This window comes from Dreissena polymorpha, chromosome 5 (assembly GCF_020536995.1).
Source record: "Dreissena polymorpha isolate Duluth1 chromosome 5, UMN_Dpol_1.0, whole genome shotgun sequence".
Lineage (NCBI taxonomy): Eukaryota > Metazoa > Mollusca > Bivalvia > Myida > Dreissenidae > Dreissena > Dreissena polymorpha.
This window is the reverse complement of record NC_068359.1, coordinates 123287393-123300841: the sequence shown is the minus strand read 5'-3', so window position 1 is coordinate 123300841 and position 13449 is coordinate 123287393. Positions and strand designations below refer to the sequence as shown.

Sequence of the window (13449 nt, the reverse complement as noted above, 5' to 3'; positions counted from 1 at the left end):
GTCCCTGCCTAGAGTGTTATATGGGTTTTCTCTTTATTTGACTTAAATTGGTCACATAGTTTTTGGATGCACTTGACCAAGATTCAAACTCGACCTAGACATTGTCATTATATACTTTTTGACCAAGTTTCATCAAGATTGGATAAAAGTTATTAATATTTAGACTCTAATTTGGTAACGAGCTAAATGTTGACAATGCACACCGAATCCCAAAGACCACTTCATGCGATCACAATTAATAGCTTCCTAAAGAACTTCATCTCAATTTGTTCAGTTTTTCACATCATATCTGAAATTACTGTATATTACCATAAAATAACTGCCATATTTCTTTCTACATAATACATGCAACACAATATGTATGTATCTCCCTCAAACTTATTTTTAACAAACAAACAGTATATATATATAGATCAAACATTCACCACTTAACAATAAAATTAAATGCATTATAACTTACAACGGATAAAATTTGTCCTTAATGCCATTTGTTAGAGATATCACATTTTAATACATTTACATACAAAAGAGCTGTCACAGAAGAGACTTGAAAGGTACGATATTTGTGTCAATATTTCATTATATTGAGTTGTTGGCATAGAGCCGTTTAGCCATGCATGTGTGAAGACTTCACCAGGTTCTGCTTTTAGCCTACTTAATATGTGCTGTGTCTTTGTCAAGATTTCACCAGATCAACTGTGTACGCCATGCATACCAAGTTTTTGTAAAGATATCACCATATTCTTCCCTGCGTATGCCGGATGTGCCAGCCTGTAGGCGTGACGTTTCCACTGTGTCTCCGTTGTGTTGATGATCAGTGTCCTGTGTCCGAGTCTTCTTTGGCGCGTAGCTTCATACGATTTTCTCGTTCTTCCCTGTGGAGTACAAATGAAACAAATCTCTTAGTTAACCAAAAGCTAAGTAGTCCATTTCTGTTCTTCCCCTGTGGACAGAACAGAATTAAAAATAATTCCACTTATACAACTTGACAAGTAACTAACAGAGATTCCTTCAGTTTTCTGTTAGACCAAGGTTTTTTGTCCAAAGATTTTAGGTAATATATTTGATCATGTTATGATGGGTTATTAATAACTTATTATTTACCACTTGGCTATTCCTGGTACTTATACCTTGTTTGTTGTATGTCTTTTGAAATAAGGGTTTAGTAACATACAGCATTAGATCTTGCATGTCTCTTGCTTTTAATCTATTTTAATTACCTCAAACATTGGTTAGGATTTTTTTACAATACTATATTGTTTAATATTAGCTTGCTTGTTTCTGGTTTTAGGCACTTTAAATTCCACTGTATCTAGCAACAAAATAGAATAGTTGTTCAGAGTACATCTACTTTCATGCAAATAAAATGTTTCCGTCCTATCTGCACTACTTAACACATAAAGGGTGTGATGGCGTATTGGATATAGTGTCAGAAAGTCAAGGTTCAAATGCCCACTCTGGGAGTGTTTCTTCCCCATAAATCACAAAGCACTGATTCTACTACCCAGGACAATGACTCAAGAGTGTTTCAATAAGCCTTTTATGCTTTCTATGCAAATGAGCTAAACTAAATAGGTTTAAACTAAAGGCAGCCCACTTACATGGCCAGCCTCTCTACTTACATGGCCAGCCTCTCTACTTACATGGCCAGCCTCTCTACTTACAAAGCCAGCCTCTCTACTTACATGGCCAGCCTCTCTACTTACATGGCCAGCCTCTCTACTTACATGGCCAGCCTCTCTACTTACATGGCCAGCCTCTCTTGTTCAGCACTCATAGCATTGTCCACCCTGACCTTCACCTCAGACAGCATGATGGCCTGACCAAATATCTTGGCCTGAAAATGGGGTTGGTGCAAATTAAGGTAATGGTCAATTTTTAGCAAGAGTTTAATGCCATGATGACCTGGCGTGATAAATTAAGTTTCATCAATGAAATGTGTAGTACCTAGTTACTGAGCTATGTACTTGTTGCAAGGTTTCATTGTGTGTGGTAACCTTATTCTGATTGTAAAAGTACAATGGGAGCATACTTCTGCTGAAAGGCTGGTCACTGTTGTAGGTTTTGGTCAGTTACTGATTTAAAGAACCTGTATAAACACATTCCAATATATACTGTTTTATTTCAATATCAGTTGTTCATATCAAGATAAGGAGATATTGCCTGAATTAGTGAAATATTTCAGCTTAAAACACCATATAAATGATTGTTATTCGCACATTTAAATTACCCGTGAAGCCTTTTATTTAAAGCACAATTCACAAACCCACACCCAGACTTATGAATGAAGACTGGACATAAGCTCCAGACAGAATACCTGTACATTTGAAAACTACAAACCTACCTCCCCATTATTGAAGTAAGTGATTGCCTTCTTTACAGACTCCTGGTTGCCCATCACACACCAGCCAACACCGTTGATACTCCGAGTCACAGGGTCCTGAAGACAATTAACACTTTACCAAGCAGATATGCACCTTGATGAATTTGTAGTGCCTTAGAACATCAAATAAAATTTAAGACTTTGTTAATCTATTTTTTTAAAGGCTACATTTCTAACAATGACATAATGACAAGCAACAAACAGCATAAAACCCGAGCAGACTGCAAGTCTCTCTGCGTATATGCTGGTTGCATATAGCCATTTTTATTTTGCTTCTGAGCTGGAAAGGGTTAAAGAAAATTATAGGCAGAAGAGTATCTCTATGCCCAAAAAGACGCCTGAATCAAATATTTGATGATACAAACTAATTTTAAAACTGGAAAGTCAGGACACAAAACAATCTTAAATAAGCCGAGTGCTTTTGAAGTTATTCATTATTTTTCTATTAGTACAAAACAACATACCAATCACTTAATGTCTGCCAATATAGAAATTTTCATCTTTCTAAAGCATGACTTGTTAATCTAAGCATTGAATCACCTTAGTAAAGCATAACCAAATCATATTTTAGTATGACCTCACCTTCATGGGGCCACTTCAAAACATATCTAGCATGGATTCAACTTCACCTGGCACCTCCACAAGGAATGTCATATACTTATCTCTAGCATGGATTCACCTTAATAAGTCATATCTTCTCCATATTTTTAGCATGAGCTTATCTTCATAAGGCATCATGAGTTCATCTCCTCCAGTTCGGACTCATTTTCATAGGTTATATTCCACTACATTAAATTGTATTCCTAAGAGGTCTATTTGAAAGTACATAGTGCCAATTTCTAAAAAATTCATTTTCTTGTGTGGTTAAAGCCACCCATGCTTTTATTGTAATTTCCTGTATACTATGTGGGTCTGCAACATTTTGGTGCATTTAATTGGGGACTACTTTGAAAGATGAATGTTAAGGTTGCGTTTATTGAAGTACTGTGCTTTTGCCCAAATCTCACTATCAAAATTTTACAGTTTTCTGAGGGTGCTTGCATTTGGGCGAATTATACCTACTAAAAGATTAGAGAGGGTTCCTTCATGTCTGCAATTATTGGAAGAGGATAGATCCAGCTTTTACATTTTAACAGACTTGCAAAATTTGTTTAACAGGAGAGGCAAGAAAAATTCTATGAAAGTTTGCAAGTTTACTATGGGGCTTGGAATTTGTCTTATCTTACCTTCATAAGGCATGTCTCCTCAACACTGCAGTCAGCATCCATCTCCAGCATGGACTCCAGCTTCTGTAGGGTTGCATTACCAGGCAGGTTGCTGATATAGATACACCGGTCTCGCTGCGAGGCAATCTGCATACACACGGAGGAGCATAGATCAGTACAGGTATATGTAGGGTTGCATTACCCGGCATATGTACATAAAACATAAGAATATTAATTAGATTTTAGGAAACACCAGGCTTCATGCATTTGTCTCCATAAGCCTGGGCAGTCCACAAAGACTAATATGCTTTTAAAACAGTTTCTGCTTTTATGCTATTTTTTGTTTCAAGCTTGCAGTGCCATTCTGGATTAGCCAGTGGGATAATAAGTTCGACACTTAAAGCGCTGTTTAAACATGCAATGCTTCATTTTATATTCATTTTATCTTATTTAATTCCAGAAATATATTAAATTTATCATATTGGTCACTGTAAGCAACATATCTTCTTAAAAGCTGTATTTACTCATGGCTAGGCATGTATTGCCTATTAAGTACATAAATACATGCAAAAATTAGAGAAAGAGGTCACACGTCAGCATAGGGCACCTACCTTTAGCCATGAAGGTGTGTCTGTGGTGGGTCGATCTGACCCAGTGATCATATTCCACTCTGCCTCAGACCATACACCTCTCCCTGGAACCTGACAAGTAATAATTTAAAACCTTTTTATCCTATTACCAGATGAAAATCGATAGTATAACAACGATCGTATAAACTTAACCTTTATACTATCGCTATTTTTAGACCATGGTTTTCCGATCTCTATCTTAAGAACACTATATGTTTCAATTGACGTCATAGCAAATGATGGCGTTGAAGTAAAACAAACACTTCGGAGTCAACTTGGAAAACCAGCGCTTTTTCTTTAAATTTTAAAGTATTTTTACTCTTTTTGAACGATAAACGACCCCAAAATAATAGGTAAAATAGAATATTATGTGAGTTTTGGATAAAGATCAAGTTTATCATGCTCGGCACGAACCATGTTAGCGCTCGGCAAGCCTCACGCTACATCGGTTCTAAGCCTCGCATGATAAACTTGATCTTTATCCAAAACTCACATAATATTCTCTATTTATTTTAGCTCTATTGTACCAAAAGCCTAAGGCTTATTGAAATACTATCAAGTTAATTTCCTGAGTAGAAGCAGTATTTCGTGTCTTTTTAGGAGAAAGAACACTCCCAGAGTAGGTATCGAACCAATTATCTCTCCCAGTTGCTAGGCAGACACAATACCCACTACAACCTGCCAAGTAATAGGTAGTAAATGTAATATCTAGGTTTTGTCCATGAAAATTATGATTTTTTTTTAACATTGATTATAGGTATGCATGGCTAATGGATAAAACAGTTTGGTCAGTGCATTTATAGGCTTATCATGTAAAGAAAACAATTTAAGACTTATACTAGTTAAGTTCCATTTGTCAAATGATTTCAATTCCTTTACAGTGTTGTTGGTTTTGTTAGATTTAAGTATGATTATGGTATTGTAAACAAAACCCATTGAAACAATCTTTTTTTTAACTACAGTAAAATATCATTTGGAGAAAATTCTTTATTACATAAACAAAAGGGCCATGATGGCCTTAACTTGCTCACCTGAGTTCAAGGTACAACAATTGTCAGTGACTTGACCTGTTGATCTATTTTTAGGCAAAAGTTCAAACATGGTGCAGATATTGTCCAAATGAGCATTCCGACAATGTTTCACATCAAAATTGTAGTCATTAAGGCGGGTTTCTAAATTTAACATATAAATTGTTGACCTAGTTTTTTGATGCAAATGACCCAGATAACAGTTTGGCCTAGAAATTGTCAACAAAATATTATAACCAAGTTTCAGGATTGAGTCATAAATGTAAATAAAAGAGAGTTAAAAAGGTTTTCTGAGATTTGACTTGGTGACCTAGTTTTTGGATGCATCTGACCAATAATTAAACTTAGCATAGATATTGTCATGGCTTTTGTAGTTGACCTAGTTTTTGGAAACCTGTGACCCAGATTCAAACTAAAAGTTGTAGAGGCACAGCTCACGAACCTCCATCATAAACATAGACTGACAAAAATAGCTCACCATGAACATTTTCTACAATGATATATTATTGCTTATTTAAGGAAATTTGAAACCATATTTCTCAAAATGACCAGTATATTCCAATCCATCAAAGATTGAGTCATGCACGTACCAACATATTAGTTATTTTTTGGTGAAGCTTATCAAATTATTTCAAAATATTGGACAGACAACTGTGCAAAAACAGAACTAAAAACCAATCAATGTGACTGTGTCTTTTGATAAATATATTGGGAAACAGAAAAAATGCAGTATCACTAACTGGTTCCCTTGAGGAAGCAAGCCATCTGAATGAGGTGGCAGAAGGAGAAACAAGTATTTTCAAACCAATAAATGTGCCTCTGTCGTTTGGTAAATTTATTACGAAACAGAAAAAATGAAATGACTCACTGGTTCCCTTGAGGAAGCAAGCAATCTGCATAAGGTGGTGAAAGGAGAGAGCTGGGAGCCGGTCCAGGGGGAAGTCAGTCTGGATACACTGGCTGTCCAGTGCTTGACCCACTGACCCTGTATCATATAAAGAGCCCATGGTTATGTTCTTTTTTTGTCCAGAAAACTGAAAACACCTTTATTCAATATCCAAATGAAAATTCATAAAAATAAGTGTTCACAATCAATCATTCTTATTTTACTTTGTGTCTTCTTTGCCAAATACTAAGGTAGATTTTGCATAAATCATCTTTTCAAATGTTTCATATTTGTAATTTGAAATAATGAGTTTTAAGGCTATACCTGGAATAAATAAAGTAAACTTGTTCTAAACTATTTTAACCATATCAGATCGGATACTTATGGTTATGTCATCCCATATTTTACTAAACTTGTACAGAAAATTTCTTAACTAATGCAATTAAATATGGTATAAATAACAACTTATGTTGGAACCTTTATATTTCTAAGCAAAACTTTATAAACAAACTTCTCCCAATAATGGACATGCCTGGTTTGCATGATAAAGGATCTGCAGAGCTCTCAGAAAACGAAGCTAAATGCACGCACATAAAGTGCCCTCCCATATTAGCCTGTGCAGCCCTCACAGGCTAATCAGGGACCACCATTTCCCTTAGACTGGATTGTTGTTTACAGGACACTTCCTTTCAACAAAAAAAAATCAATTATAGCGGTGTCTTTCCTGATCAGCCTGTGTATACTGAATAGGCTAATCTGGGACGACACTTTACGCACATGCATTAAGCCCCATTTTTCGCTAGCGCTGATCATATAAAGGTCAGTTTCTTGTCAATGTTTTATTGATTTTGTCTTTGCTTCCCTGTTGCCTGCCCTACCGGTGTGTCCACCCATGTTGGTCAGGTTGACCAGTAGACCCTGGGGCAGGTTTGCAGGCAGGTCACAGCAGCCAGGCCTCACCTTCTCACCCTCCATCTGAACCTTGTAACCTGAAACCACCGCAGTATTGGAGCTCCAGAAACCCACATAAGATTCACTTTTACTAACAATATTTTAGGCAATATTGCGGGAGATACATTTTTTAAACTCGATACATGCCATTTTATGATATTTTGTGTTTTAAGGCAGTCTTTTACAATTAGTAATACTGCAATATTTTGCAGGGATTTTAGATATTTAATTTTATGTTGTGAACTTATTCCACACGTTGAACAAATCTGTCTGTGTGGGAATGAATACAGTCAGCCTTTTGCAAGACATAAGCCTCTACTTTTAGTACTATAGCTTGCAAATAGTTTTATCCTATAATAGCATTTCAAACATGATAACATTATTAATAATTAATCAATTTCACAGTGACGAACACTTGTCATAGATGGTAATGTTTAGAAAAATCAGTAAAAATGATGTATTATCCATTTAATTTACATACCAGCTAACAGGAGATTGAAAAGTAAGTGGCAAGAATTCGGATGGTTTATGATGAAAATGTATGCTGTACACACCTAGACTCTTAGCCAGCTGGCTGTATATCTCCACCATTGGTCCCTCGTCCTGACTCTGACCTTGACCTTGGGCATGAAGGACGCACAGCGGGGATTTGCCTGCCACCACCCCTACCAGGCTGCACAGGCCTTCCTTACCTGACGACAAGTGGTATAAGAAATCATATTGAGTCTAGTTTAAACTGTATTCTGGGAAAACCAGGCTTAATGCATGTGCAAAATGGAAAATCTCAGAGTAACCTGCGCAGTCTACACACGCTTATCTAGAAAGACCATTTCAGGTTTTATGAAACTTTTTGTTAAAAGAAAGTGTCATCTAAATGAAAATCAAGTCAATTGAAAGTGTTTTCCCTGATTAGTTTGTGCTGACACATTCTATGAGAGGTGAATACACAATAGACTGACTGAAAAAAAAAACAACACCCATACATGCATAAGTAAAAATGCTGGGCACCACTGTCTGTTATGTCATTACAGTACAGAATTCGACATACTTTAATCAGTTGTTGACATTAAAGTGATATTATGCGCATATAACAGTATATGCTATGTTTATAGGTGTCTATCGCAACCGTTGTTTATTTTTGGTGTTTTAACTTCATATACACTTACATTTGTTAATGTAGCATCAACATACTAAAACAATATCCCAGAAATAATGCATTTGAATATCAACCGTACTTTTATTTTGACACCTGACGACACAAATGATTCAATGTAAGATGCGAATCTAAATTTAGTTTTAGTGCAGATTCGTTCATACGACACAAAGACACAATTTTGTTTTATGGATCATTTCGGCTTGGAGGACTGTACAGTAATGTAAAATATCGAATATAATATGTATTTTTTATAAACAACTGGAAGTAAGATGAGTTGTAGATAATTGGTCAGTAACCACATTTTAACTAACTAACTCTTTTGACCTGTTAATTATTTTCAGCTCAATTCAACAGTGAAAAATGCGCATCATATCACTTTAACACTACTGTGGTCATTATTGTTGGTAAAACAAAGTATTTACAAAAAAAGCATCAATTCATGATTTAAGGACATTTCTAGAGTGAGGTTTAACTGGTCTTACCAATATTATTGGCGCTGACATTTAGGCTATGTAGCATGGATTTTGATGAAAAAAGCTTGACCAGCTTTTTGGCACCATCATCTTCAATCTGCAAAAGTATTGGTTACATAATCTTGTATAGAAGCTTTGAATAAATATTACTAGGTTCTTGTGAATATCCTTAAGGATAGTAAATTGATGCATAGTGAAAACAGTTTAATTTTTGTACTTGTCTTTCAATTTATTTAGGTCTGTAGAAAGATCTATTGGTACCATCTTCTAGCCACATTCCAATGAGGATAATATCTTTTCAAAGCTCTAAAAAAAGTAAAAAAAAAACAAACAAACAAGAATGATGATGAAGTCAACATAAAACATAAAACAAGAGTAATGCATTGCGGGTGCCAACGCTCGACTGCAAGTGCAGTTTTTAATAAATGAAAGCTTGTCAGAAGAAAAGTTTTTTTTTATAGAGGTCAGAGTGACCTTTGACTTAGTGACCCCAAAATGGGTGCGGCGTGTAGAACTCATCAAGGTGCAGCTACATATGAGGTTTCAAAGTTGTAGGTGGAAGAACTTTGATTTTATAGCCAATGTTAAGGTTTTAGCACGACACCTACGGCGGAAAACACGACAAGCTGGAAATGACAATACCTCGGGTTTTCTCCGAAAACAGCCGAGCTAAAAATCTCACAAAAGTCCGAAACCTATTATACAAGAATGATACCCTGTTATTGGACAGATCAAGCACTGCCAGCGGTGATTTGTTCTTCAAAATGGCGTCCACCAGGTGTGTGACTCCAGCGTCAGTGATTCTATTGGCTGATAGTTTGAGCATGCTAAGCTGGATCCCATTCTTGAAGGCGTCGCACACGGCTGACAGATCGTTGTCGTCAAGGGCACATCCTCCCAAACTCATGGTGCAAAGTTTGTTTGTCTTTGGATTGGCTGTAAATGTGGAAATGGACAGCCATAGAAGTTACCTTGTCAAGTTAACATCTTTCCTTTTCAAACATTCAATTTTTAATAACATCAATTCAATATTTAATAAAGTTTCCAAACCATTCTCTTTTCATAACAGGCTACAGTCTATAAATTAAGTAAACCACTGATGTTTCTTTGCAAGCTTTTTTTCTATAAAGTTGACAAATATGAAAAGCCATGGTTAATTTTAAAATAAACAAGAGCTGTCACCGTAGGATGACATATGCCCCCTATAAACGCTTTGATGGAAGTTATGAGCATTTTTCGAAACCTAAATACTAAATCCTTGAAATGCACTAAGTGACCCCGTGACCTAGTTTGTGTCCCGGCATGAGCCATATTCGAACTTGACCTAGATATTGTCTAGATACAACTTCTGACCAAGTTTGGTAAAGATCTGATGAAAACTATTTGCATTAGAGAGCGGACACAAAAAGTGTGACAGACTGACGGACAGTGCAAAAACTATATACCCCCTTTTCTTCGAAAGGGGGCATAAAAAGCTATGCCACAATAAATTCTGTACAAGTGACATCAGTGATTACAAGGAAAACATCCAACTTCCACACATTGCTTTGTGAATTGTGTGTGTAAAAGTAGTTGTAGTAAAAAACTTACAGTATTCAGGAAAAAGTTAAAATTCCATATATACAATCGAATAAGACAAAAAACTAGTGAAATACCTAGTTATAACAAGAGCACTGCCTTGCGGGTGCAGACCGCTCATCTATTTTCTTTTTAAAGCTGAAGGGACTCTCAATTTAAATCACAAAGGAGGGAGAGGTGGAGTGAAGAGGGGTGTATAGTGTGGGGGTGTGGACATTTATTACATTATCTTCCAAAAATGCGAAAAAAAATGCAAAAAAAAATTTTGCAGGGTGGGTGGGGGGGGGGGGGCGGGTATAGTGTGAGGGTGTGGTGGTCATTTGTGAGATGATCTTAAAAAAAAATAAAAAATAAAATAAATTTAGGGGGGGGGGGATTCCGGGGGGAGGGCACGGGGGATGGTTTGGGTGGAGTCTATTGTGGTATGTCAGGTAAGAGTAGTTTTGTCAAAGTATCAATCAAATCTAATCATAAATAAAGAAGTTATGGCAATTTTAGCACAATTTAATAATTTTACCTTGAGAGTCAAGGTCATTTACAGGTCAAGGTAAAATTCAACTTGCCAGGTACAGTAACCTCATGTTGGCATGAAAGTATTTGAAGTTTGAAAGCAATAGCCTTGATACTTTAGAAGTAAAGTGGATCAAACACAAAATTTAACCATATATTCAAAGTTACTAAGTCAAAAAAGGGCCATAATTCCGTAAAAATGACAACCAGAGCTATGCAACTTGTCCTTTTACTGTACCCTTATGATAGTTTGCGAGTGTTCCAAGTATGAAAGCAATATCTATGATACTTTAGGGGTAAAGTGGACCAAAACACAAAACTTAACCAAATTTTCAATTTTCTAAGTATAAACTTTAAAGGGCCCATAATTCCGTCCAAATGCCAGTCAAAGTTACATAACTTTGCCTGCACAGTCCCCTTATGATAGTAAATAAGTGTTGCAAGTATGAAAGCAATAGCTTTGATACTGTAGGAATAAAGTGGACCTAAACACAAAACTTAACCAAATTTTCAATTTTCTAAGTATAAAAAGGGCCCATAATTCTGTCAAAATGCCAGTCAGAGTTACATAACTTTGCCTGCACAGTCCCCTTATGATAGTTAGTAAGTGTTGCAAGTATGAAAGCAATAGCTTTGATACTTAAGGAATAAAATGGACCTAAACACAAAACTTAACCAAAATTTTCAATTTCCTAAGTATAAAAAGGGCACATAATTCTGTCAAAATGCACGCCAGAGTTATCTAACTTTGCCTGCCCAGTCCCCTCATGATAGTAAGTAAGTGTACCAAGTTTGAATGCAATAGCATTGATGCTTTCTGAGAAAAAAGGACCTAACGCAAAACTTAACCGGACGCCAACGCCAACGGCCGACGCCAAGGCGATGACAATAGCTCATTTTTTTTCAAAAAATAGATGAGCTAATAAAACCATTTTGGTCATTAAAACAGGATTGTTGTGGAACAGCTCATATACATTTTAACTAATTACAGTCCAAAACACGATGTGATATGTGATAAAATTATAACAACTCTGATTGGTATTTAATGGAAAATTTGAACTATAGTTTATCACAAACATGACTAAAAATACAACAGGCCCGCTTTGCTACATGGATAGCAGCTTGGCACATGGCTAAAACAAGAGCACCACCTTGCGGGTGCAGACCGCTCATCTATTCTCTTTTTAAAGATGAAGGGACTCTCAATTTCAATCACAAAGGAGGGAGGGGTAGAAAAGAGGGGTGTATAGTGTGAGGGCGTGGACATTTATTACATTATCTTCCAAAAATGCGGAAAAAAAAATGCAAACAAAAATAAAAAAAATTCGGGGGTGGGGGGTGGGGTGGGTTAGGGGGAGGGGATTCTTGGGTGCGATGGTTGGACGGTATTTCTAAAATAAAATAATAAAATTAAATATTTGTGTTTTTAACCGTTTCAAAAAAAAATTGGGGTGGGTGGGGTGGGGGGGGTGGGGGTGGGGGGGTGGGGGTGGGGGGGGGGGTAAAGTGTGAGGGTGTGGTGGTCATTTGTGAGGTGAGATTATCTTAAAAAAAAAATAAAAAAAAAAATAGGGGGGGGGGAGGATTCGGGGGGGGGGGGGGGGAGGGGGGGAGGGCACGGGGGATGGTTTGGGTGGAGTCTATTGTGGTATGTCAGGTAAGCGTAGTTTTGTCAAAGTATCAATCAAATCTAATCACAAATAAAGAAGTTATGGCAATTTTAGCAAAATTTAATAATTTTACCTTGAGAGTAAAGGTCATTCAAAGGTCAAGGTAAAATTCAACTTGCCAGTTACAGTAACCTCATGATAGCATGAAAGTATTTGAAGTTTGAAAGCAATAGCCTTGATACTTTAGAAGTAAAGTGGATCGAAACACAAAATTTAACCATATATTCAAAGTTACTAAGTCAAAAAAGGGCCATAATTCCGTAAAAATGAAAACCAGAGTTAGGCAACTTGTCCTTTTACTGTACCCTTATGATAGTTTGCGAGTGTTCCAAGTATGAAAGCAATATCTATGATACTTTAGGGGTAAAGTGGACCAAAACACAAAACTTAACCAAATTTTCCATTTTCTAAGTATAAAAAGGGCCCATAATTCCGTCCAAATGCCAGTCAGAGTTACATAACTTTGCCTGCACAGTCCCCTTATGATAGTTAATAAGTGATGCAAGTATGAAAGCAATAGCTTTGATACTGTAGGAATAAAGTGGACCTAAACACAAAACTTAACCAAATTTGTAATTTTTTAAGTATAAAAAGGGCACATAATTCTGTCAAAATGCCAGTCAGAGTTACATTACTTTGCCTGCACAGTCCCCTTATGATAGTTAATAAGTGTTGCAAGTATGAAAGCAATAGCTTTGATACTGTAGGAATAAAGTGGACCTAAACACAAAACTTAACCAAATTTTCAATTTTCTAAGTATAAAAAGGGCACATAATTCTGTCAAAATGCCAGTCAGAGTTACATAACTTTGCCTGCACAGTCCCCTTATGATAGTAAGTAAGTGTTGCAAGTATGAAAACAATAGCTTTGATACTTAAGGAATAAAATGGACCTAAACACAAAACTTAACTAAAATTTTCAATTTTCTAAGTATAAAAAGGGCACATAATTCTGTCAAAATGCACGCCAGAGTTATCTT

The 13449-nt window shown here is 36.3% G+C and overlaps 1 protein-coding gene across 1 annotated transcript in view; it reads right to left on the bottom strand.

Moving 5' to 3' along the window:
• Positions 1-767: 767 nt before the first annotated feature.
• Positions 768-13449, bottom strand: part of LOC127831603 (uncharacterized) — a 29490-nt gene continuing 16808 nt past the window's right edge. The window contains exons 13-22 of the mRNA XM_052356581.1: positions 9427-9647; positions 8721-8808; positions 7637-7774; positions 7010-7120; positions 6114-6230; positions 4200-4282; positions 3610-3735; positions 2345-2440; positions 1749-1837; positions 768-875 (exon numbers count right to left, since the gene is read on the bottom strand). Coding sequence (XP_052212541.1) covers positions 815-875; positions 1749-1837; positions 2345-2440; positions 3610-3735; positions 4200-4282; positions 6114-6230; positions 7010-7120; positions 7637-7774; positions 8721-8808; positions 9427-9647 — 1130 coding nt within the window. The 3' untranslated portion in view covers positions 768-814. The remainder of the gene's footprint in view (positions 876-1748; positions 1838-2344; positions 2441-3609; positions 3736-4199; positions 4283-6113; positions 6231-7009; positions 7121-7636; positions 7775-8720; positions 8809-9426; positions 9648-13449) is intronic.